The 23,432-nt window shown below is 44.3% G+C and overlaps 1 protein-coding gene across 4 annotated transcripts in view; it reads left to right on the forward strand.

Moving 5' to 3' along the window:
* LOC143964534 (E3 ubiquitin-protein ligase RNF213-like) overlaps positions 1-23,432 on the forward strand; it is a 582,447-nt gene that overhangs the window by 498,667 nt on the left and 60,348 nt on the right. For all 4 annotated transcript variants that reach the window (XM_077474318.1, XM_077474320.1, XM_077474317.1 and 1 more), the window contains exons 50-51: positions 13,969-14,082; positions 19,682-19,924. In XM_077474318.1, coding sequence (XP_077330444.1) covers positions 13,969-14,082; positions 19,682-19,924 — 357 coding nt within the window. The remainder of the gene's footprint in view (positions 1-13,968; positions 14,083-19,681; positions 19,925-23,432) is intronic.

Below are 23,432 nucleotides of genomic sequence, written 5' to 3' on the forward strand. Positions count from 1 at the left end.
CTCAGCTGTAGTTCTCTGCAGTTCATCGAGAGTGATCATGGGCCTCTTGGCTGCATCTCTGATCAGTCTTCTCCTTGTCTGAGCTGAAAGTTTAGAGGGACGGCCAGGTCTTGGTAGATTTGCAGTGGTCTGATAATCCTTCCATTTCAAAATGATTGCTTGCACAGTGCTCCTTGGGATGTTTAAAGCTTGGGAAATCTTTTTGTATCCAAATCCGGCTTTAAACTTCTCCACAACAGTATTACGGACCTGCCTGGTGTGTTCCTTGGTCTTCATGATGCTCTCTGCACTTTCAACAGATCCCTGAGACTATCACAGAGCAGGTGCATTTATACAGAGACTTGATTACACACAAGTGGATTCTATTTATCACCATCAGTCATTTAGGACAACATTGGATCATTCAAAGATCCTCGCTGAACTTCTGGAGTGAGTATGCTGCACTGAAAGTAAAGGGGCTGAATAATTTTGCACGCACCACTTTTCAGTTTTTTTTTTGTTAAAAAAGTTTAAATTATCCAATAGATTTCGTTCCACTTCACAATTGTGTCCCACTTGTTGGTGATTCTTCACAAAAAATGTAAATGTTATATCTTTATGTTTGAAGCCTGAAATGTGGCAAAAGGTTGAAAAGTTCAAGGGGGCCGAATACTTTCGCAAAGGCACTGTATGTAAACTTATGAGCACAACTGTATATCCAGTGATGTGTGTCGAAGCAGCAGACAAGGAGGCTATTGGACTCAAACCCAAAATCACACTTGATTGGCCCTAAAAGTCACTCATAAGGTGTTTGATGGATTCCTAGGGGGAAGGATATATTCAAAAGTATGAGAGGTAGTCCGTAGCCAAACCAGGTGGCAAGCTGATGACAGTAACACATAAATGAGTTGGAGTTAAATGATTGCTAAAACCACAGTAGTTCCAAAGAGGGGATTGACGCATACACAGTTCAAAAGTAAACCACTTCCTCATTAATGTAGAGTCAGCAACATCATATTGGCAAACGGGTCAGCCTTATATCAGGGATATCCTCATTTACCTCCCTATGGAAGATGGAATGGTGGAAGGAAACTATAACAACTGCCCGGAGGCTCTCACCACTCTGCAGTTCAAATGTCCATAGATCAACTTTTCCTCCTATTGTTCTCCATCTGATGGTGATGTGACTTTCATAGGTGGGTACTGGCTGGTTGTTGCAGCTTCCTCATGGTTAACACTGTGTTTTCAGTCCCGCATGGACACAGGGAGCTGCCATATGGTATGTGGTATACCCAGAACGCGTGTCAAACCAAGCCATGTGATGCTTGGTGTCCCACAGAGCTGCCTACGTCAATGCATTTCGCATACTACCATATATGCTCCATCAGGACATAGAGACACTCCATAGATGTGCCTTTTAAAGCTAAGCAATATCCGTATACATCATCCTGGAGCGCCTTCTGAGTTCCATCTATTGGCGGTTTGCTAAACCATATACACTTATACTTAAATACAGAAAAAGCTCTTTGTACTAGTGTCTGAGAAATGGTTCAATCCCTACCATTTTGGCTTAGATTTTTGCAGTTCCCTAGGCACCTCAACAGATTGAATGAGTCAAATCAAATCAGGGCTCAGGGAACACTTTAAGGCTCATTTCATTATTTAACCCTTTCGGTGTCATAGATCCCAATATAAAAATCCAACATTTTTCCTTTCTTAGAAGGATTGTATCAAATCACCCCTCTTTTAATATTGATTGGACCCTGGGCAAACATTTCCTTTGGGCCCCTAGCTCCCCCCCACTCTAAGACATACAATAAATTGGCGCTAGACTCAAAATCAGGTCAATTGCAATTGGTTGCCAGAGATAACAGCATAGCATTAATGCTCATTGACTGGATGCTAGAGGTTACAGCACACATTATGACTTGATTAGTTGCTAGAGGTTACAACACATCCTTGGTTGCTAAAGGGTAACATGCTTACCGCTCACTTATTGGTTGCTAGAAGTTACATGCTTACCACTTACTGGTTGCTAGATGGTATATGCTTACTGCTCACTGATTGGTTCCTTGAGATTACTGCACATTATTACCACTTATCTATTGGATGCTTGAAGTCACAGCACATCAGTACAGCTCACGATTGGTTACTGAAGGATACAGCACATCATCTCCTCACTGTCTGCACACCATGGACTGGGAAGGTGAGGGGACCCGCCAAGACAGAAAACTCCTAGAACTTGCTATTAGAAATAAGCAGAGCACACACAGCTATGAACATTAACAGCTAGGAACAGGGCCTTATAGCAGCAGTATCCCCGTAGACATGCTGCTGTAAATAAATGACTAGTCATGCCGCCTGCGGTAGAGCAGTGTGGAGGGGTGAGCTATGTACAGAGTGCAGGGTTAAGGGGTGCGCTATGTACAGAGTGCATCATTGAGGGTGAGCTATGTACGGAGTGCAGGATTGAGGGGTAAGCTATGTACAGAGTGCAGGGTTAAGGGGTGCGCTATGTACAGAGTGCATCATTCAGGGTGAGCTATGTACGGAGTGCAGGATTGAGGGGTAAGCTATATACAGAGTGCAGGGTTAAGGGGTGCGCTATGTACAGAGTGCATCATTGAGGGTGAGCTATGTACGAAGTGCAGGATTGAGGGGTAAGCTATGTACAGAGTGCAGGGTTAAGGGGTGCGCTATGTACAGAGTGGATCATTGAGGGTGAGCTATGTACGGAGTGCAGGATTGAGGGGTAAGCTATGTACAGAGTGCAGGGTTAAGGGGTGCGCTATGTACAGAGTGGATCATTGAGGGTGAGCTATGTACGGAGTGCAGGATTGAGGGGTAAGCTATGTACAGAGTGCAGGGTTAAGGGGTGCGCTATGTACAGAGTGCATTATTGAGGGTGAGCTATGTATGGAGTGCAGGATTGAGGGGTGAGCTGTGTACGAAGTGCAGGATTGAGGGGTGAGCTGTGTAGGAAGTGAAAGGTTTAGGAGTGAGCTCTGTACAGAGTGCAGGATTGAGGGGTGAGCTGTGTACAGAGTGCAGGATTGAGGGGTGAGCTGTGTACAGAGTGCAGGATTGAGGGGTGAGCTGTGTACAGAGTGCAGGATTGAGGGGTGAGCTGTGTACAGAGTGCAGGATTGAGGGGTGAGCTGTGTACAGAGTGCAGGATTGAGGGGTGAGCTGTGTACAGAGCTCAGGATTGAGGGGTGAGCTGTGTACAGAGTGCAGGGTTTGGGGATAAGCTGTAAACGGAGTGCAAGGTTTAAGGGTGAGCTGTGCAAAGGAGGGCAGGGTTTAGGGGTGAGCTGTGTACATCCAAATCGCTTCTCCTTTTTTCCCCAAGTAAAGAGCTCTCCCCAGATTAGTTTCAATACTGAGCATTCCGATCACCTAACTAACATCAGAGTGGGGCTGCAGAAGAGAAGCTGTAACTCACTGCATGTCCGTGGAACAGCTTCTGCCTGTGTAGATCCCCCTCCTCTCTCTGCTCTCACATAGAGGTATACAATGTGTTTTGTAGAGCAGGGAGAGGGTTCCAAATGGCAATTGGGAGGCGAGCGATGTCACTTGTAAATACAGAAGCAGCATTTCTGTATTTACAACTGACAGTAGCGAGCAGCCAACAGATCCCAGGGGTGGAGGAACTGGGCTGAAAAAAAAGCCGGCAGGCAGTGCAGGCTCCAGGGGGAGCTGCTTTGGGCCCACAACAATAGCGGGCCCTGGGCAGATTCCCCTTGCCCTGCGGTAAAGACTACCCTGAATTTATTTTTTTAAAGAGATTTTTATTGCATTTTTTAACAAACATACATACAGAAAAAAAGAACACACAAATAGAACAACACAAAGGACAGAATGTTTCTATTCCAGCATATGACGGAAAGGGAATTGTGCATCATACAGACATTATACTAGGCAGTGCAACATACATCTGATATGGGTATCAGTCATGAAAGGAAGGTATTACAGTACCAAACAATGTAAACATAGCAATGTCCAGGGTAGTAGTGCAATATATAATTCACAATGTGATCTTCATTTATAACAGTATAGGGGAGAGGGTCAGCGGACTAGCTAGCCACCTGCCCCATATTTTGTGGAACATTTTATTCCTCTTCCGAATATCAAAAGTAAGCTTATATAGAGGAAGTGAGTCATTGATTGATTGAAGTTTTAACCAAAGATTTTGGGTCAGGGTCGTTGACTCCTTCCTTGTCAGTGGAAGGGACTTCCTCGCATAGAAATAGAGGATACAAAGTCTCTTGGCATGAGAAGGAACAGCGAGGTCGCCAAAGATGCCCAGAAGGCAATTTTTGAGGTTGACTATAATTTGGGAGACCCAGTGCTGAAGAGATGAAGGAGCCTATATTTGCCCAAAAGTCTTGTACTATGGGACAAGTCCAAAAGCAGTGAATAAAATCAGCAGTTATACCACATCCCCTGAAACATTCAGCAGAAGGGGATATTCCCATTTTGTGAATTCTAGCAGGGGTGAGGTGAGAATGATGAAAATATTTAAGTTGAATTACCCTGTCCCTGGAGGAGATAATAGGTTTTAAATGTGTCACAGAATTCAGACCAGTCTTCTTCTGTAAAAGGGATATCTAGGGAGGCCCATTTCTCTTGATCTGTCCTAAATCTAGGGTTGGTGCCTGTCACGAGGCCTGAGTAGTAAGTGTAGATTTTGGAGTTTTGTCTGGTCTGGGTCTCTCAGGGGTTTTTCTAGGTCTGGTGTCCTAATAGGACTATCTAGGGAGCCAAACATGTACAGCATGTCTAAGCTGATAGTAACAAAATAAATAGGTAGATGATAGGTCTAAGACTACATGCATTTGATAAAAGGATTTGAAACCCTGAGGGGTGTATATGTGGCATAGGTACTTAATTCCCTCAGACCTCCAACTCATGGGATCAGGCAGGGAGTATAACTCCTTAAGAGTGAGGTTAAACCACAGTGGACTATAAGGAGACGCCAGCCAGGAGTCTGTTGAAAGCTTTGCTACCACAGTTTGGAAAAGGGAGATGGAGGTACGTACAGTTGACATGCCTGATCTAGGTGGTGTGCTTCCTCTATAGACAATGTTGTGGAGTGTTTGAAATTAGGAGAGAGTATAGCTCCTTCAGTAGTGGTACAGGCATTATTAGAGTTGGGATGAAGCCAGTCATGAATATTAACCAGCTGGGATGCCAGATAGTAAAAGCAGAAGTTGGGGAAGGCCAGTCCTGCCAGATGTCATGGGAGGCGTAGTGTTTCTAGTGCTACTTCCAAAGGAATGCAATGGAAATAGAGTCGATACTTTTAAAAATGGATTTGGAAATTTTGCAAGGGATATTGGCCATGACATATAGTAGTTTTAGGTAAGTAAATCATCTTAAGGATATTAAAAGTGGTCAGCCTTCGCGCCGCTAAGTGGTAATAAGTGACTAAAGTGGAACAAAATCCAAAATCAGATATAATGAAACACAGATGCTGTGAAAAAGAGCCTGAGTGATATAAAGTGCAAATGCTAACTAAAAAATGCAGCAGGACAAAATAGTGAGCACAAACTATCAAATAATGAATATAAAGGGGTGGGTCCTGCGCAAATCGTGCCACTCAAATAAAATACACAAATTCAAAATAATATAAATATGTGCATACATACAATGCCGTGAAAAAAAATATAGTCCAAAAAACAGCACGCATAAAAATATATAAAAAATATATAAAAAAATGGAAAAAAGGTTTAATGATAGAACAATAATAAAATGTCCGCTACTCAAGGCTCCCAGAACTCTCACCTTTAAACGAAGTGAATAAGCAAATCAAACAAACTCCAGGATTCTCTTATTTCATTCATAAATAATAAATAATAGCCATCAGGCAATCCAAAGGAGGGATGCAATGATACAATTCCGCCACTAGAGGGCCAGTCCCAGCTTCCAGAATAGCTGAAATGGATCTTCACTTCTATTTCACAGTGTATGGCTCAAAATAAGAGAGAGGAGGGGGAGAGAGAGAAACAGGAGACTTCCATAGTGTAGTAGTTTAAAAAACGGCAGGTAAATTTATTAAAAAGCAGTAAAGACTCTCACATTTTAATTGCAAAAACAAGCACAATCAGGAAGAGGGTATAATGACAACTTCCTCCCGCCTTACTCTACTTCCGGTTCGTCCTCTGGCCAATCCCTACGCGTTACGTCATGTGACTTCTTCATGGGGATCTTGGGGATGGGGATCCCCATGAAGAAGTCACATGACGTAACGCGTAGGGATTGGCCAGAGGACGAACCGGAAGTAGAGTAAGGCGGGAGGAAGTTGTCATTATACCCTCTTCCTGATTGTGCTTGTTTTTGCAATTAAAATGTGAGAGTCTTTACTGCTTTTTAATAAATTTACCTGCCGTTTTTTAAACTACTACACTATGGAAGTCTCCTGTTTCTCTCTCTCCCCCTCCTCTCTCTTATTTTGAGCCATACACTGTGAAATAGAAGTGAAGATCCATTTCAGCTATTCTGGAAGCTGGGACTGGCCCTCTAGTGGCGGAATTGTATCATTGCATCCCTCCTTTGGATTGCCTGATGGCTATTATTTATTATTTATGAATGAAATAAGAGAATCCTGGAGTTTGTTTGATTTGCTTATTCACTTCGTTTAACCACTTCAGATCCGCGCTATTGCCAAATGACGGCATTAGCGCGGACCTACATTTTCAGGACTACGTCTATTGACGTCGTCCTGGTTACGAGCGGCCTGCGCGCCCCCTGAGGGGCGCGCGCGGCGCGCTCTGTGATCGGCGAGTCCGTGAGACTCGCCTGATCACCGATCCGTGTAAGGGGTCGATCCCGACCCCTTATCACGTGATCAGCTGTCAGCCAATGACAGCTGATCATGTGATAGAACGGAGCCGGTAATCGGCTATTATTCCTCCTCGCGCTGACAGCGCGAGGAGAGAAAAAAAAAGCCGATCACCGGCGGCCGTGATCGGGACATCAGTCCCGATCACGGCCATCAATACAAGGGACCACCTGCCACCTGCCTGTGCCCACCTGCCTCCCGCAGTGCCATCCTGAAGTAAAATAAAAGAAAAAGTAAGTGCCCCCCGTCAGTGCCCCCTGTCAGTGCCCATAGTGCCCACAGTGCCACCCACAGTGCCACCCACAGTGCCACCCACAGTGCCACCCCACAGTGCCACCCACAGTGCCACCCAATCTGCCTCAAAGGTGCTGCACCCCAGTGCCGCCCATCAGTGCCCAGCAGTGCCGCCCATCAGTGCCCAGCAGTGCCGCCCATCAGTGCCCAGCAGTGCCACCTATCAGAGCCACCTATCAGTGCCACCTATCAGTGCCCATCAGTCCCATCTATCTGTGGTACCTATCAGTGCCCATCCGTGCCACCCATCCGTGCCACTTATCCGTGCCACCCATCCGTGCCATCTTATCTGTGCCCATCTTTGCCCATCAGTGCCGCCTTATCTGTGCCCATCGGTGCCGCCTTATCTGTGCCTATTAGTGCCGCCTTAACTATGCCTATCAGTGCCCACCAGTGCAGCCCATCAGTGCCCACCAATGCAGCCCATCAGTGCCCACCAATGCAGCCCATCAGTGCCCACCAATGCAGCCTATCAGTGCCGCCTAATCAGCGCACTTCAATGAAGGAGAAAAATTACCCGTTTGCAAAATTTTATAACAAACTATTAAAACATGATTTTTTTTTTTTTTTTTTTTGCATCTTTTTTTGTTTGTTTAGCAAAAAATAAAACTCCGAGCTGTAACTAAATACCACCAAAAGAAAGCTCTATTTGTGGGAAAAAAATGATAAAAATTTCATTTGGGTACAGTGTTGTATGCCCGCGCAATTGTCACTCAAAGTGCATCAGCGCTGAAAGCTGAAAATTGGTCTGGGACTGAGGGGGGTTTAAGTGCCCAGTAAGCAAGTGGTTAAAGGTGAGAGTTCTGGGAGCCTTGAGTAGCGGACATTTTATTATTGTTCTATCATTAAACCTTTTTTCCATTTTTTTATATATTTTTTATATATTTTTATGCGTGCTGTTTTTTGGACTATATTTTTTTTCACGGCATTGTATGTATGCACATATTTATATTATTTTGAATTTGTGTATTTTATTTGAGTGGCACGATTTGCGCAGGACCCACCCCTTTATATTCATCTTAAGGATATTGGCTCTTCCCATGAGATCCAGGGGTAAATCTTTCCACTGTTTGGTCTGTGTTTTGTAGTTGGAGCAGTAAGGGGCATAGATTATTGCTTACATATAGGGATAATGGTAGTTGAATTGTGACGCCTAACTATCTGAAGGAGGTGGCGACTTGTAGTCTAGAGTCCGATTGAATCACTGGTTTAGCAGCTTGGTCTAGAGGAAAAATGATTTTATTTATCCCAGTTCATTTGGAATCCAGAATAGTCACCAAACGTGGTCATTTCAGTTAAGAGGTTGGTGAGGGAATTGTGGGGATCTGCTAGGTAGACTAGGATATCGTCTGCATATAGGGAGATTTGCTCCTCTATATCATTTGTAAGAAGGCCTTTAATTAATGGAGAGCTACAGATCCGAACAGCAAGGGGCTCTATAGCCAAAGAAAGCAAATAGGATGGGGTGATAGAGGATATCCTTGCCTGGTACCTTCGGTAATTGGGAAGGTCTCAGTGACATGGGAATTAAAACTTATGCAGACTAGTGGTGAAGTATAGAGGAGACGTATCCATGCTATGAGTCGGGGGGCCAAACCCATAGAGCTGTAATACACGAAATAGATATGGCCATTCTACACTGTCGAAAGCTTTGTATGTGTCTAGTGATACAATAACACGGGTAGGTGAACAGTCGTGTGGGTAGGTCAGGTTGTGAAAGAGTCTACGGATAATCATTCTGGTTGAGCGGCCTGGTATAAAGCCCCCCTGGTCACTCCCAATGAATTTTCGCAATTACCTTATTCAGTAGATTGGCCAGGACTTTGGCCAAGATTTTGACATCCACGTTGATGAGGTATATCGGCCGATAAGAATTGTATCTAAGAGGATCTTTCCAAGGTTTTAGTATCAAACAAATTAATGCCTCTCTCATAGAGGGAGGGAGTAATCCATCTTTCAGGGCCCTATTATATGTATTGAGTAGGATCGGATCCAAAAGGTGCAGAAAATGTACCATTCAGCTGGAAAGCCACCTAAGTCTGGCGTCTTATGAGTCGGAAGCTGCGAAATTGCAAGGGAGAGCTCTTCTACAGAAAGAGGTTCGTCTAGATCATCTCAGTCTTGGACTGACAATTGGGGGAGCGCTGTTTGAGTCAGGTATTCAAGTTGGGTATCAGAGTAGTGGGCCCTAGTAGTATAAAGGTCATGATAAAAAGATAGAAGGCATCTGTTATTTCCTCAGGGACGTCACTAATCTTATCTTGTTAGGTCAGGATCCAGGGAATGGAGATGTGGGTGCGGTCCGACCTGGTTAGGTAGGCGAGTAGGCGACCTGCCTTATTGCCGTGTTCAAATGTCTTCTGGGTAACCTAGAGCATACTTTTATTAGTGAGGTCGAGCAAGTGGAGCTCATACTCTCTACGACTATGCAGCCACGAGGTTCTTAGCATAGGCTGCCTCTGCAATCGGCATTATATTTTCCAGTTCCTCAGTGTGCTGTTGGGTAATCTTACATAAGTAATGGACATAAAGGTGCCTATCAGCACAGCCTTGGATGCCTACCAGGCAGTGGAGGACCCAACAGTGCCCTGATTTGCACGCCAGTAGTCAGCAATACCTTTCTGGCATTCATTCTGTACAATCTCTTCCTCCAGCCAGTGGGAGTTTAAATGGCAAAAGGGCCTGTACTCGGCAGGAGGAGGAGATCCACAGAAAGAGGGGCATGATCAGATACCCCTCTGGGTAGATAGAAGACTGCCTGAACAATAGGGAGCACATCAGCAAAGGTAAATACCATATCTATGCGGGACATGGTGTGGAAGGAGTCAGAGTGACAGAAGTGACACTCATCTGGGTGCTTTCACCCCCCATCTCTCAGTAAGGCCATACACTTGAATCCAGTCAACAAATGAGGGATAGGGCCTGCCCCCTTCCCGCAAGCGGTCCATTACAGGGCCAAGTACAGCATTAAAGTCCCCAATGTATAGTAGAGGGCCAGGGGATCTAGATAGTAACAAAAAGGACAAGTGCGAGAGTAAATCTGGGGAAAATGGAGGAGAGACATATATACGTTAACTAATGTGAAAACTGTGGAGACAATACGGATAGTAATTATAATCTCCCGTTTTGCTAGCAAGATAGAAACCCAGCAGGAGTAGTTAGTGTGGGTGGCATGGTACTGCGTAGCCAGCCAGATGCACTTAAGAGACCGCAGTTTGGCATTGGTGAGGTGGGTCTCTTGAAGACAGATAATATGAGGTTCATATTTTTTAAGAAAGGAGAATACCAGGGACCGCTTTTGGGGTGAGTTCAGACCCCTAACATTCCAAGAAACCAGTTTTAATATGTTAGCCATAAGAAACTATACACAACATAGCAGCATAGGAGGGCCATGAATAAATTAAATATTAAATATATGACATTGCTTATGGTAGAATCTGGGGTGAACGTGCAGTATCATCAGAGCAGGAGCATTGATTGGAACATAAAAAACAACAGAGAAAAACCTTAAGGTCCAGTTCTTCTCAGCAACCAGAGCGTGAGGAAAAAAAAACCTCCCCTCGCCTCCAACCCTGTTCAACCATCCCAAGTATAGTGAGCTTTGGTTCCCCGAACAGAAAAAATAACAAAAAAACAGCAACGTTATGGAAGGGAACATAAAAACCTGTGGCCTCGCCACCTACTGGTACGGGGGAGGTGGTAGGTCCAGTAAGGCACTCAAGAAAGATGTATGCGTCCATCTTGTAGGATATGGGATTCACCTGTAATATAAGGCACAAACAAAAACAGTAATGAAAGGCAAAACGGGAGCGAACGTTGAGGAGAATAAGTGTCAGAACTGGCTAAGGCAACTACCAGGTTTGCGGCAGGGGCAATATAGAGCATCTAGTAGGAAGGGATAGGAAAAATACATTCCACAGGATATCCACAGTAGTATGGGTTTAGGTGCAAATCAGAGGAATGAGAGATCCCTTAGGTGCTCCAGCAATTAGCAGGTAGGATAACTAGATTGGTAGGGAGAACGAAAGCAGCATCAATTGCAGCGTTGACTGGGTTGTTTTCCAAAGCGATCATCCATCCAGGCCATGGCTTCTTTTGGACAGCTTAGCAGGGAATAGCATTGCATAGGGTGGTAGGCCTTCAGTGCAGAGGCATTCACCGCTGCAAAGGATATGTGCTGGCGTTGAACTTCAGCTGAGAAGTCCAGGTATATGGAGATTTTGTTGCCATTAAACTTGAGCTGCCCTTTTTCACTGACACAGGATAACGACTTTGTCTCGAAAATTGAGTATTCTAGCGATCAAGGATCTTGGGGGGGGGGGGGGGGGTCCTGAGGGAGGGGGACATGGAGGGGTGTGCGGTGTGCACATTCAATTACAATGGCATGGGATAGTACCTCCATCCCAAAAATATCCCGCAGCAATGAATGGAGGAATTGTTCAGGGTGTGACCCCTCAGATTGTTCTGGGAACACCACAAAACGGAGGTTGTTCCTGCCAGAACGGTTCTTCAGGGCATCCAACTTGGCTCTGAGGATCACCCGCTCATCTGTAGCCCTGCGTACAGTAGCAGCTAAGGGGTGCAACATGTCTTCCAGGGAGTTGATACATTCTTTCGCCCCCCCCCCCCCCCCCGGTCCTCTCCCACAGGTTTTGCATGTCCCGCTTCAGTAGGGAGAAATCAATGTGGATGCTTTCCATTTGAACTGTGAGGGAGGCCTTACAGTCTTTTATAGGCAGCATGATTTCATCTAGGGTGGGCTCTTCTGAAGAGGGGCCTGGTGAAATGCATTCCCTTGAGCATGTAGGGGAATCTAGAGGTGTTAGGTGGTCAGCCTGGGTGCAGAAGGCTGTTTGGGGTAAAATCCTCCAAAGGGGAGAACTGTTCTGATAACTGCTGTATAAAAATTTAAATTCCCTTTAGTTTGGGGAGATTTCCTCTTACTTTTTGTTGCTTCACTGGGAGTTCTCCTGTGAGGGGAGAACTCCCCAGCAGGAAACAGACCGCAAGAAAAAAAAACCTTTTTGAAAGCACCTTTATTCTTTCCCTACATTATCCAAAACTAAACGTTTCGGTTATACAAACCCAATTCCAAAAAGTTGGGACACTGTGTGAAAGCTACAAAAAAAAAATGCAATGATTTGCAAATCTCAAATGTTTTAACTGAGAAAATGTACCAAGAAAAAAAATAAGGCAATTTTGAAATTCATAGCAGCAATATGATTCAAAATAGTTGGGACAGAGCAACAAACGGCTGGCAAAATAAATGGTACTAACAATGAAGAGCTGGAAGAACATTTTTCAATTAGGTTAATTGGCAACAGGTAAGTAACATGATTGGGTATAAAAAGAGTGTCTTAAAGAATCAGAATCCATTCACATAGGGGCAACACGACTTCCAGCGAGACTTTGGGAAGCAACTTGGACACGACTTGAGTATGAATCACAGCACGACTTGAGGCAACTTACAAGGCAACTTGAAGTTGCCTCCAGGACAGAGGACTTTGCCAGCGGCCAATCGCATAATAATCAGCTCTGTGAGAGGGGGGGGTTTGCCTAGAAAACTATTTTTACTTCCTGGAAAGTTTCTTCAGTTAAGACAAGGGATCAGACTTGGAGGCAACTTACATTGAAATCAATGGGCACAAGTTGCCTAGAAGTCGGATTGAAGTAGTACAGGAACCTTTTCTAAAGTCTGAGTGACTTCAGTAGTGTGCATTAAGACGGCTCTCATTCACTTACATTGATTTTATCATGTTGCGCGACTTGAGGCAACTTGGGATGACTTCAAGTCGGATCCAAAGTTGCCCCTGTGTGAATGGTCTCTCAGAGTGTCCCAGTAGTAATGATGGGCAGAGTTTCACCTATCTGTGAAAAGCTGTTCAACAATTTCAGAATAATGTTTCTCAATGTAAAATTGCAAAGACTAAATGTATCATCATCTAAAGATTCAGAAAATTCAGAAAATCGCTGTGCGCAAGATATCTTTGGGCCCTCAGACAGCAGTGCATTTAAAAGAGGCTCAGGAGTACTTCCAGAAATCACTGTCTGTGAACACAGTTTGCCATGCCTTCCAAAAAGTAGTGGTATCTGAATATGATCCAGCAATTTTACAGGCTTCTCCGAGCCAAAGTGCTCTTTTGCAAAGTGTAAAACTATTCATACGAATCGAAATGTGACATTCTTTTTGGCAACCATGGGTGCTGTGTCCTCCGGACTAAATAGAAAAGGGACCTTTTCAGCTTGCTATCAACACTCAACACTTTGTTCAAAAGCTTACATCTCTGATGTTATGGAGATGGGAATTTTCTTCTTAAAACTGTAAATTTTCTCAGTCTAAACATTTGATAGGTTTTCTATTGTGAATAAAATACGGGTTTGTGAGCTTAGTAAATTATTGCATTCTGTTTTTATGTAGATTTTACACAGCTTCTTAACTTTTTTGGAATTGGGTTTGTATATACACGTTAGCTGAATTCACAGATCACTGGTTACTCCCTGACCTTGTTCACAGTACCACTCTAGAGACATTACATGCTTCCAAGAACTGGGTCCCATTTAGTACCTGGGACACTCTTTGAGGTGCCAAACCCCTCTGTAAGCTTCTAAACAGTACCTGGGCTGCTAAGGCACGTGTCCTTTAGGAACCTAAAACCCTGAAATGGAGTGTGCACATGGTAGGTTTTATTTTATGGGAATAAAAAGTGCTACATAATATTCCTAAGGACACTTTCTGAAGAAAGTGAACACCATCATACTTATTTATGTCCAAGTCTTTCCTCCTATATGGATCTCTGTTTTATTTCTAAACTTTTTAGCTCAGTATGATATATGTATTCTGCTTTTTTTAGGAATGTAAAAGCCAAGATCAGGAACTGGCTGTCCACCTCCTGCTTGCTGTATTCCGTGAAATAACCTTGTACTATGGGGTCCGTAACAATGGTCAGCAAGAAACGGCACACGCTGTAAGTAGTGAAATAATTTGCTGAATTGCAAATTTATGTTTTTATTTTATATGGTTTTATTTGTATGGTGTAACTGTACATACCCCGAAATGATTCAGTACAATGACATGTAAACAGAGGACGCTTAAGTATGCACAAGGGTAACATAGATTCATATAATCCAAGAGAATACAAAAGACCATTAAATATATAGCCTGTCAATATAGATGTTGCTAAGTGTTTGACATAAGCCCATGCTTTAACGCTAAACTCCAGGAAATGTAAAGATGCTTTCTTGAAGTGAGGCTGCGCCCGCAATGCGAGGGTACCTGATCCTCCATTCCAGCAGGCTCCTCCTTGCTGCTTGACCAGTCCCAACAGCCTTTTCTCCCCTGCATTCTTTTTTCATCACCAAGACTGATGAAAGGCACTAGCATGAAGTACTGCTGGAGCATGGAGGCGCACCACCTACCAGGGGAGCAGAGGATTATGTAAGTAAAAGTAATTTGACTGTTCCCTAGACAGAAATGTGAAGCCCCAATGCAAGAAACTAGTTTAACTTTTCTCAGAGTTGGGCTTTAAAGTTAATTAGCTTCTTTGATATATCAGGACAATGGCATGAGCTTTGTGCATTTAACCTTTAACATTTTATTTTAATTTTTTTATGCTGTAAGAAAATAGTCATCTCTTTAAGCCATTTAAATGCACAATACTATTTTAGTATCACATGAGATGGGACAATAGGTTGGGTTAGCTTCTGGACTGATTTGACTAAAGTGTCACTTCAACATCTTGGTTGCCATTGTGGTAGCAAAGTGACAGCTGCCAGACTGCAGCAAGTGAGATTTGGATTATGGATTGGACATACTTTGCCCCTGGACAGGACAATCTCATTAGACTGAGAACAAATGGCTCTAAAAGAACTGAGAGAGATGAAAGGAATAGTGATTAAACCCAGTGACAAGTGGGGAAATGTAATCTGGAAGGAAGAAGACAATGTTAAAGGGATTGTAAAGCTTTGTTGTTTTTTTGTTTTGTTTTTTTGTTGTTGTTTTTTTGTTGTTTTTTTACAAATAACAAAAATGTCAAACTTACGTCCACTGTGCAGTTTGTTTTGCACAGAGTGGCTCCTGGCTCCCAGCATCCTCTTCTGGGGGTCCCTCAGTGGCGCTCCTGGCTCCTCCCCGCATTGAGTGTCCACGTTGGAAAAGCTCTCTCCTACGGTGGACACCCGTGCGGACGCGCTCCCAAGGCCTGCATCTGTGTCCAACTTATGAGGGTTTACAACCCCTTTAAGCAAGTGTGCAGGTAACTTAATGACACTGTGTGTTATGAGAGGTATACACAGAACCCATTTCCCTCCTTAGTCACTGAAATGAATTACAAAATTGCTAGAGTCTTCGAAGTGGGCCTAATTAAGTAAAATTAATGACTATTTGAAGGTAAAACAGTGTAATATTCCCACATTCTACATAACGCCAAAACTCCATAAAGACCCACAGAGACCACCGGTTAAAACCAATAGTCTCTGCTAATGGAGGACCCACGGAGCATCTACATCTAGGACAATATGTGGACAAGAGTGTTAAATGCCTAGTGGAAGAATTACTATATCCTGTATATGTCTGGCCCTTACAATGAGTTCTTGATTGAAGTTTTATTTATTTTTTATTGCAAAATTATTTCTTTATTTTTCATGGAAAGTTTTACCGCTAGACAAGGGGTGTTACAATGGTGCACTGCATGTGCCTGCACCTATGCATGTCTCCACTTAAAATGGTGGGAAAAAGAAGAGGTCTACACGAGCCAGCTGTTCAAAGAAAAGGTTAAAACTGTGGGTATGATACATGGACGGTGTCCTGGTGGCATTGAGGGGGGTGTAGCGAAGTTCCAAAAGTATATTGCTGTATTAAATGAAAATTATAGAAATATCTTCCTTACTTATAAAGTGTACCGGTAGGAAATGAATTTCCTGGATCTAGAAATTAAAACGGTGGGTGACCGGATTGAGACCACCACTTTTAGAAAACTGATAATGGGAAACACTCCTCCACGCCACCAGTTATCATCCATGGCCTCTGATTCCACATGGACAATTCTTAAGAAGAAACTGCTCGCAAATCAAGCCATATGGGGAGCTTGGAACTACAGGAGAGGTTTAGAGCAAGGCAATAACCTAAATCAGCAAACTTAGTGCCTTATGGCAAGATCGAGGGGAGATCCTACAGCAAAAGAAACATATAAAGAAAAAGGACCATAACAGACAAGATAGACCTACTGTATGTATGTATATATATATATATATATATATATATATGTATGTATGAATGAATGTATGTGTGTGTATATATATATATATATATATATATATATATATATATATATATATATATATATATATATATATATATATATATATATAACCACAGTCCAATAGGCTTCTTAAATGTAAGGGGGATTTGGGGATATACAGTTGTGTTCATAAGTTTACATAACCTGCAAAATTTATGATTTTTTGCCCATTTTTCAGAGAATATGAATAACACAACATTTCTTTCACTCATGGTTAGTGTTTGGCTGAAGCCATTTATTATCAATCAAGTGTTTACTATTTTTAAATCATAATCATAGAAACTACCCAAATGACTCTGAACAAAAGTTTACATACCCCACTAATTTTTGCCTGATAACATGCACACAAGTTGACACAAAGTGGTTTGAATGGCTATTAAAGGTAACCATCCTCACCTGTGATCTGTTTGCTTGTAATTATTGTGTGTAGTACAGGACGCCAAGGTTGGGTCCTGGACAGGTGCTATATAGCACCAGTATTTGGGTTGTGGTCCATTTAAAGGAGTCACGGTAGTGTTCAGGGGGTCACCCAGAATGGGTGAGGGCTTCGGGCATTAGAATCAATCAGGAGAGGACTGACTCTCTATCTTAATAAGAGAGTTATTTGGGACCCGGAATTTGGGAGGAAGTGATATTCGGGTGGGAAAGAGCCTCCACCCCTGACCACAGGGATTCAGCACACAGGGGGTAAAGGGCCTCCAGGAAACAGCTCATAAGAGACAGGAAGTACAGGAAGGCAGGAAGTAGTGAAGAGGTGGTGATGAGGAGTAGGGATCTCTGCAGCCGCACATTGGGGCAATGTCTCACTGCCTGTGATTAGCACAGCGCTGCGCCGACTTCCTGGCGGGCTCAGCGCGTGGACCATGCGAACATGCCTGAGCTCATCCCTAGTGAGGAGTAGGTGAATACACCTATCTGATGTCTCATAGAATACTTTCACACTGGGGCAAGGGGCGTTAGTGGTAAAGTGCTGCTAATTTTAGCGACCCCCGCTAATGGCTGAATGAAAGGTCAAAAGTGCCCGCAAAGCACTGCTCCTGAAGCGCTTTGATTCCAATTGCACTGGTGGTGCGGGAGCGGTTAATACACTGCTCCCACACCGCCGAAAGATGCTGCTTGCAGAACTTTTCTAACTTCCTGCAAGCATACCGCCCCAGTGTGAAAGCACTCGGGCTCTCACACTGGGGCTGCAGGGGAGGCATTTTACAGGTGCTATTTTTAGCCCAAAAGCACCTGAAATTTGCCCCAGTGTGAAAGGGATCTAAGGGGTTTAGACAGATCATCATACAAGTTTATGGTCCTAAAGAAGAACTCCAGCTTTTCCTCCCCAAAACAGATGCATCGTGCATGTAAATGAATCACAACCCCACTGTCAGATTGTGTGCAACTTACCTACTTTAGCTGTATAAAGCAGGTTTCTGTGTCTGTAATGAAATTCCTGGTTGAATTTCAACATTCTGACTTCCTGTTTTCTTTCTTTACCAGTCCTGTTACTACATGTCCCATGATCCTTTGAGCCTCTGTAGTTTCAAGGCAGGCTATGGGAGTCACTTGTATCAGTTCTGGGGCTTCATGTGGGTGGTAGAACGGGAATATTGAAATTCTGCTCTCACCATTCACAATCCTGTGAGTACTGTGCAGCAAGAAGTGTAACCTTACAAACCATCTCTTGGACACGAAATGTGCTGTCAGGGTTGCTAGCCTCTGTAAAACCAGGGACAGTATGTAAAAATATGTGTTTTTTTTTTTTTTTTACATTTTTCTCTGAAATGTCCCTTACTCACATCCTTTTGGTCTAAAAATCCTGAGATTTTAGCTGCCCCACCTCTCCAGTACCTTCTCAGCCAATAGAAACATGTCTGTGTATACTGTGTGTACATGTATGTGTATACTGTGTGTGTGTTTGCATATACTGTGTGGCCCCATAATCTGATTGCCTGGATGTCCCATAATCTCCTAGTGTTTGGGGGCCCCATGAGTTGTGAGTCTGCCCCTGGTGGTAACTATACCTCATGTTGTGCTTGGTGGGCATTACTGACTGCCAGACACAACCGATTCTAGTGAATGGAGCCATACTGCAATTTCCGCACAATGTGCATGTTTGCAGTGCAGTACTGCAGCATTTAGGAGGTGATACAACTCCCTCTCACCACCTTTCAAATGCTCTCCGAAGAGTTATCTCAATGCAGATCAATTTTCAGTCTGCAAAGCAGGTGTAAATTTGTCATTCCTGTCTTGCAGCATGCCAAAGAATAATGGCTTACTGCAAGACTACAGATGAAGGGCTATGGGAGGTGGTTATGGAGGTGTTTCCCATTTGATTTTGAATAATGCTGTGAAAGTGGACTTGAGAGGTTTGGACTCTTCCTGTAGGTATGACTGGGCGGGGCTGAATTCCATCCTACCCATTATCATAGCTGTGAAGGAAGTTACATCTTTAGCAGTCTTAAAGACTACAGAGGGGTGTGTTTTAGGCTAGATATGCAACAGGAAGTGACTATGGAAGGGTCTCAGTCTACATCGGACTATACAGAGTGTCACATGATACAAAGCCACAACTAAACCCAGATTAGCAAAGGATCTGCAGACAACAGAGCAACATGGTACAGAGGTATGATTATGCTGGGACTGATCGCTCCATTCATTTCTAGTGAGACAAAAGTTTGATTTCAGCTTAAAGGCCAGGGTGAGACCTGGGGTATAATAGACCCCAGATCTCTCAGTAAAGTGTACCTGTCACTGCCCATGCTATCACAAGGCATGCTGTTCATCTCTTGTGATAACAATAAAGTTGATCCAAAACAAATGTAAAGAGACAGTATAACAAAATGTATGTAGGTCCCTCCCCTACTTTGAGTACTCCTCTACCTCATTTGCCCACAGCAGGGAGGGGAAGAAGTAATTTAGCAAATGGCCTTTAGGAACCCAGCAATCACACATGAAGAGAGAAAAAGAGTCCTCTGCCCCACATAAGCCCAAACACCAGCGTTGTCACATGGATGAAAGAAAGTAAATCATCCCCCCACACCCAGAATTGCAAGGTATATCACTAACATTGCTCAGGGAGAGCTAAGGTAAGAAACGTAAAAGCAGCTGGTGGGGCTGACACTAAATTGTAACCTCAGGTTTGCCCTGCTTTAAATGTTTTTCTGTTCCAGCTGCTGCAATATACAGTGAACTCTTGCAGCAAATTTTACCTCAAATTTTCACAACCAATTATTAGTGCACTGTCAAGTAAATAATACCTTTTTTTATGTGTCTGACACAGGAACAGGCGTCTGTGATGGATTTTATAAAAAAGGCCCATGTTTTCAAGGACAGAGCTCTAAACCAGTTTTTGGAGACACTGCTAAGCAATAACCGGCCATTCGTTCGAGCTTTCCCTGGCATGAGAGGGTCACACACCACAATTTTTGGATTGGCTGTGCACTTGGCCTCCATCCTTCTGTCTGGAAATAACAACCTTTTATTACCCTTGAAAAATCTCTCATTCTCTTCTGCTAGGATGCAAGTAAGTTATGTTGTTTTGTTATGTTATTTATGATTGATATTTATGAATGTACAACCCAAATTCCAACAAAATTGAACTCTGTGTAAAATCTGCATACAAAACAGAATGCAATGATTTGCAAATATCATAAGCCCATATTTTGTTCACAATGGAAAATAGAGAATCAAATGTTTAAATTGAGAAAATGGACCATTTTAGTAAAGAATAAGGTAATTTTGAAAATGATGGCAGCAACATTAGCATCTCCTCTTCTTTTAACAACACTCTATGAATGTCTGGGAACTGAGGAGACCAGTTTCTGGAGTTTTAGGAGAGGAATGTTGTCCCATTCGTGTCTGATATAGGATTTATATCCGCTCAACAGTCTTCGGTCGTCTTTGTCGTATTTTTCATTTCAAGATTTGCCAAATATTTTCAATTGGTGAAAGGTTTGGACTGCAGGCAGGCCAGCTAAGCAGCTGGACTCTTCTACTCTGAAGCCATGCTGTTGTCATTGATGCAGTATGTGGTTTAGCATTGTCGTGCTGAAATATCAACACTTTCCCTGAAAAAGAGGTTGTGTGGATGGAAGCAAATGCTGCTCCTAAACCTGGATATATCTTTCAGAATTGATAGTGCCTTTCCAGATGTTAAAGCTACCCATTCTATACACATTAATGCACCCTCGTAGCATCAGAGATGAATGCTTTTGAACTGAGTGGTAAATACAAGCCAGGAAGGTCCCTCTCTTTAGTCCAGGGGACACTACACCAATGGTTGGCGAAACAAATGTAACATTTTTATTAGTCTGATTACAAAACCATTTTTCACTTTGCAACAGACCATTTTAAATGAGCTTTGGCCTAGAGAAGACGGAGATGTTTCTGGATCATGCTCAGATATGGCTTCTTCTTTACATGACAGAGTTTTAACTTGCATTTTTGCCTGACACTGGGAACTGTGTTCACAAACACAGTGATTTTTAAAAGTATTCCTGATCCCATGCAGTGATAGCCATCACAGAATCATGCCTGTTTTTAATGAAGTGCCGCCCGAGGCCTGAAGATCAGACATCCAATATTGTGTTTTGACCTTGTTCCTTGTGCACAGAGATTTCTCCAGATTCTCAGAATATTTTGATGATATTATCTACTTTAGATTGTGATGTATTTAAAGTTTATTATTCAGAAATTGTTTGACAATTTTTAGATGCAGATTGTCATAGATTGATGAACCCCTCTCCCCATCTTTATTTCTGAGCCACGCTGACTCTAAAATGCTCTTTCTTTATCGTACATCACGGGACAAGGAGCAGCCATAATAACTGGGTTATACGCCAACCTATTGGTGAATGAACACTGGTAAATCAATCAAATATATAACCCCTCCTAAACAGGAAGTACCTCAGTTTTTTCGCCAGTGTCCCTTAGGTGGATGGTCATTGATTTGACATGTTCTCCTTGGAGCATACTTGGAGGTCTGGATGGTTCTATTAGAAATCATGGACTTCAGTTGGATCCATTCAAAAAAACTATCAGCCAAGATGGATGGTACCTGAGCCTCACTGGAAGGAGAGAAGATTCTTTGAGATTTTGCCTGTAATGCAGCCTTATGGCGCTGGACCCTGCATAATGGAAACCTGTGCAGTGTTTGTTCTGACCAAGGTGCTTTCCTGCAAGGTGCTATACAGGTCTAGGGGAGTGGACCCCAGATTAAGGGGGACCCAGTCTCTGAAGGTTTTTCATGACAAACTCGCCATGATGGGTGAAGATTGGACTCCTGTGATGTTCAGAGTCCTGCAGCAGGAATGGTAAGTCTGCATCTTTGCAGTTTCTCTTTAACTGGTTCCTGACCGCCGGCCGTCCAATGATGGCCAGGCGGCGCACCTATTGTGGCGGGAGGCCGTCATATGACGGCCTCCCGTTTTAAACAAGGAATGCGCGCGATCGTGCGCGCGCATCCCTGTTTCTTCGGTGGCGGCGTGTCACGGAGACACCGCTCGCCACCGAAGGGGGTGAACAGCCATTGGTTATGGCTGTTTACCATGTGATCGGCCGTGATGAAGTCACGGCCGATCACAGATGGTCACACCCCGGCTGTGCAAGGCGCATGCGCGCGAGCACGTCGGTGGTGGCGTGTTCCCCCGGGAACACTGCTCGTCACCGACGCTGGTAAACAGCCATTGGCCGGCTGTTTACCCACGTGATCGGCTGTGATCCTTTCACAGCCGATCACTAAAATGTAAACAAACCGCAGTAACGAGATGTTACCGGGTTGTTCTCCTCCTCACACACCGATCGTGTGTGAGGAGGAGATTGCAGTAACATCTCGTTACCGCCTAGTGTACACCAATCACACTGATTGTCCCCCCCAATAAAGAGGACCTGTCACCACCCCTCATAGTACCTGTCAATCACAGTCCATCAGAGTACCTGTCACAGTCCATCAGAGTATTTGAGTACCTGTCCCAGTCCATCAGAGTACCCGAGTACCTGTCGCGGCACATCAGAGTACCCGAGTACCTGTCGCGGCACATCTGAGTACCCGAGTACCTGTCACGGCACATCAGAGTACCCGAGTACCTGTCACGGCACATCAGAGTACCCGAGTACCTGTCACGGCACATCAGAGTACCCGAGTACCTGTCACGGCCCATCAGAGTACCCGAGTACCTGTCACGGCCCATCAGAGTACCCGAGTACCTGTCACGGCCCATCAGAGTACCCGAGTACCTGTCACGGCCCATCAGAGTACCCGAGTACCTGTCACGGCCCATCAGAGTACCCGAGTACCTGTCACGGCCCATCAGGGTACCCGAGTACCTGTCACGGCCCATCAGAGTACCCGAGTACCTGTCACGGCCCATCAGGGTACCCGAGTACCTGTCACGGCCCATCAGGGTACCCGAGTACCTGTCACGGCCCATCAGGGTACCCGAGTACCTGTCACGGCCCATCAGGGTACCCGAGTACCTGTCACGGCCCATCAGGGTACCCGAGTACCTGTCACGGCCCATCAGGGTACCCGAGTACCTGTCACGGCCCATCAGGGTACCCGAGTACCTGTCACGGCCCATCAGGGTACCCGAGTACCTGTCACGGCCCATCAGGGTACCCGAGTACCTGTCACGGCCCATCAGGGTACCCGAGTACCTGTCACGGCCCATCAGGGTACCCGAGTACCTGTCACGGCCCATCAGGGTACCCGAGTACCTATCAGTCCATCAGGGTACCCGAGTACCTGTCACAGCCCATCAGAGTACCCGAGTACCTGTCACAGCCCATCAGAGTACCCGAGTACCTGTCACAGCCCATCAGAGTACCCGAGTACCTGTCACAGCCCATCAGAGTACCCGAGTACCTGTCACAGCCCATCAGAGTACCCGAGTACCTGTCACAGCCCATCAGAGTACCAGAGTACCTGTCACAGCCCATCTGAGTACCCGAGTACCTGTCACAGTTCATCTGAGTACCCGAGTACCTGTCCCAGTCCATCTGAGTACCTGTCACCGCCCTTCGGAGTACCCAAA

This window comes from Lithobates pipiens, unplaced genomic scaffold (genome assembly GCF_037356315.1).
Source record: "Lithobates pipiens isolate NorthernLeopardFrog02 unplaced genomic scaffold, aLitPip1_a1.2 Scaffold_8, whole genome shotgun sequence".
Taxonomy (NCBI): domain Eukaryota; kingdom Metazoa; phylum Chordata; class Amphibia; order Anura; family Ranidae; genus Lithobates; species Lithobates pipiens.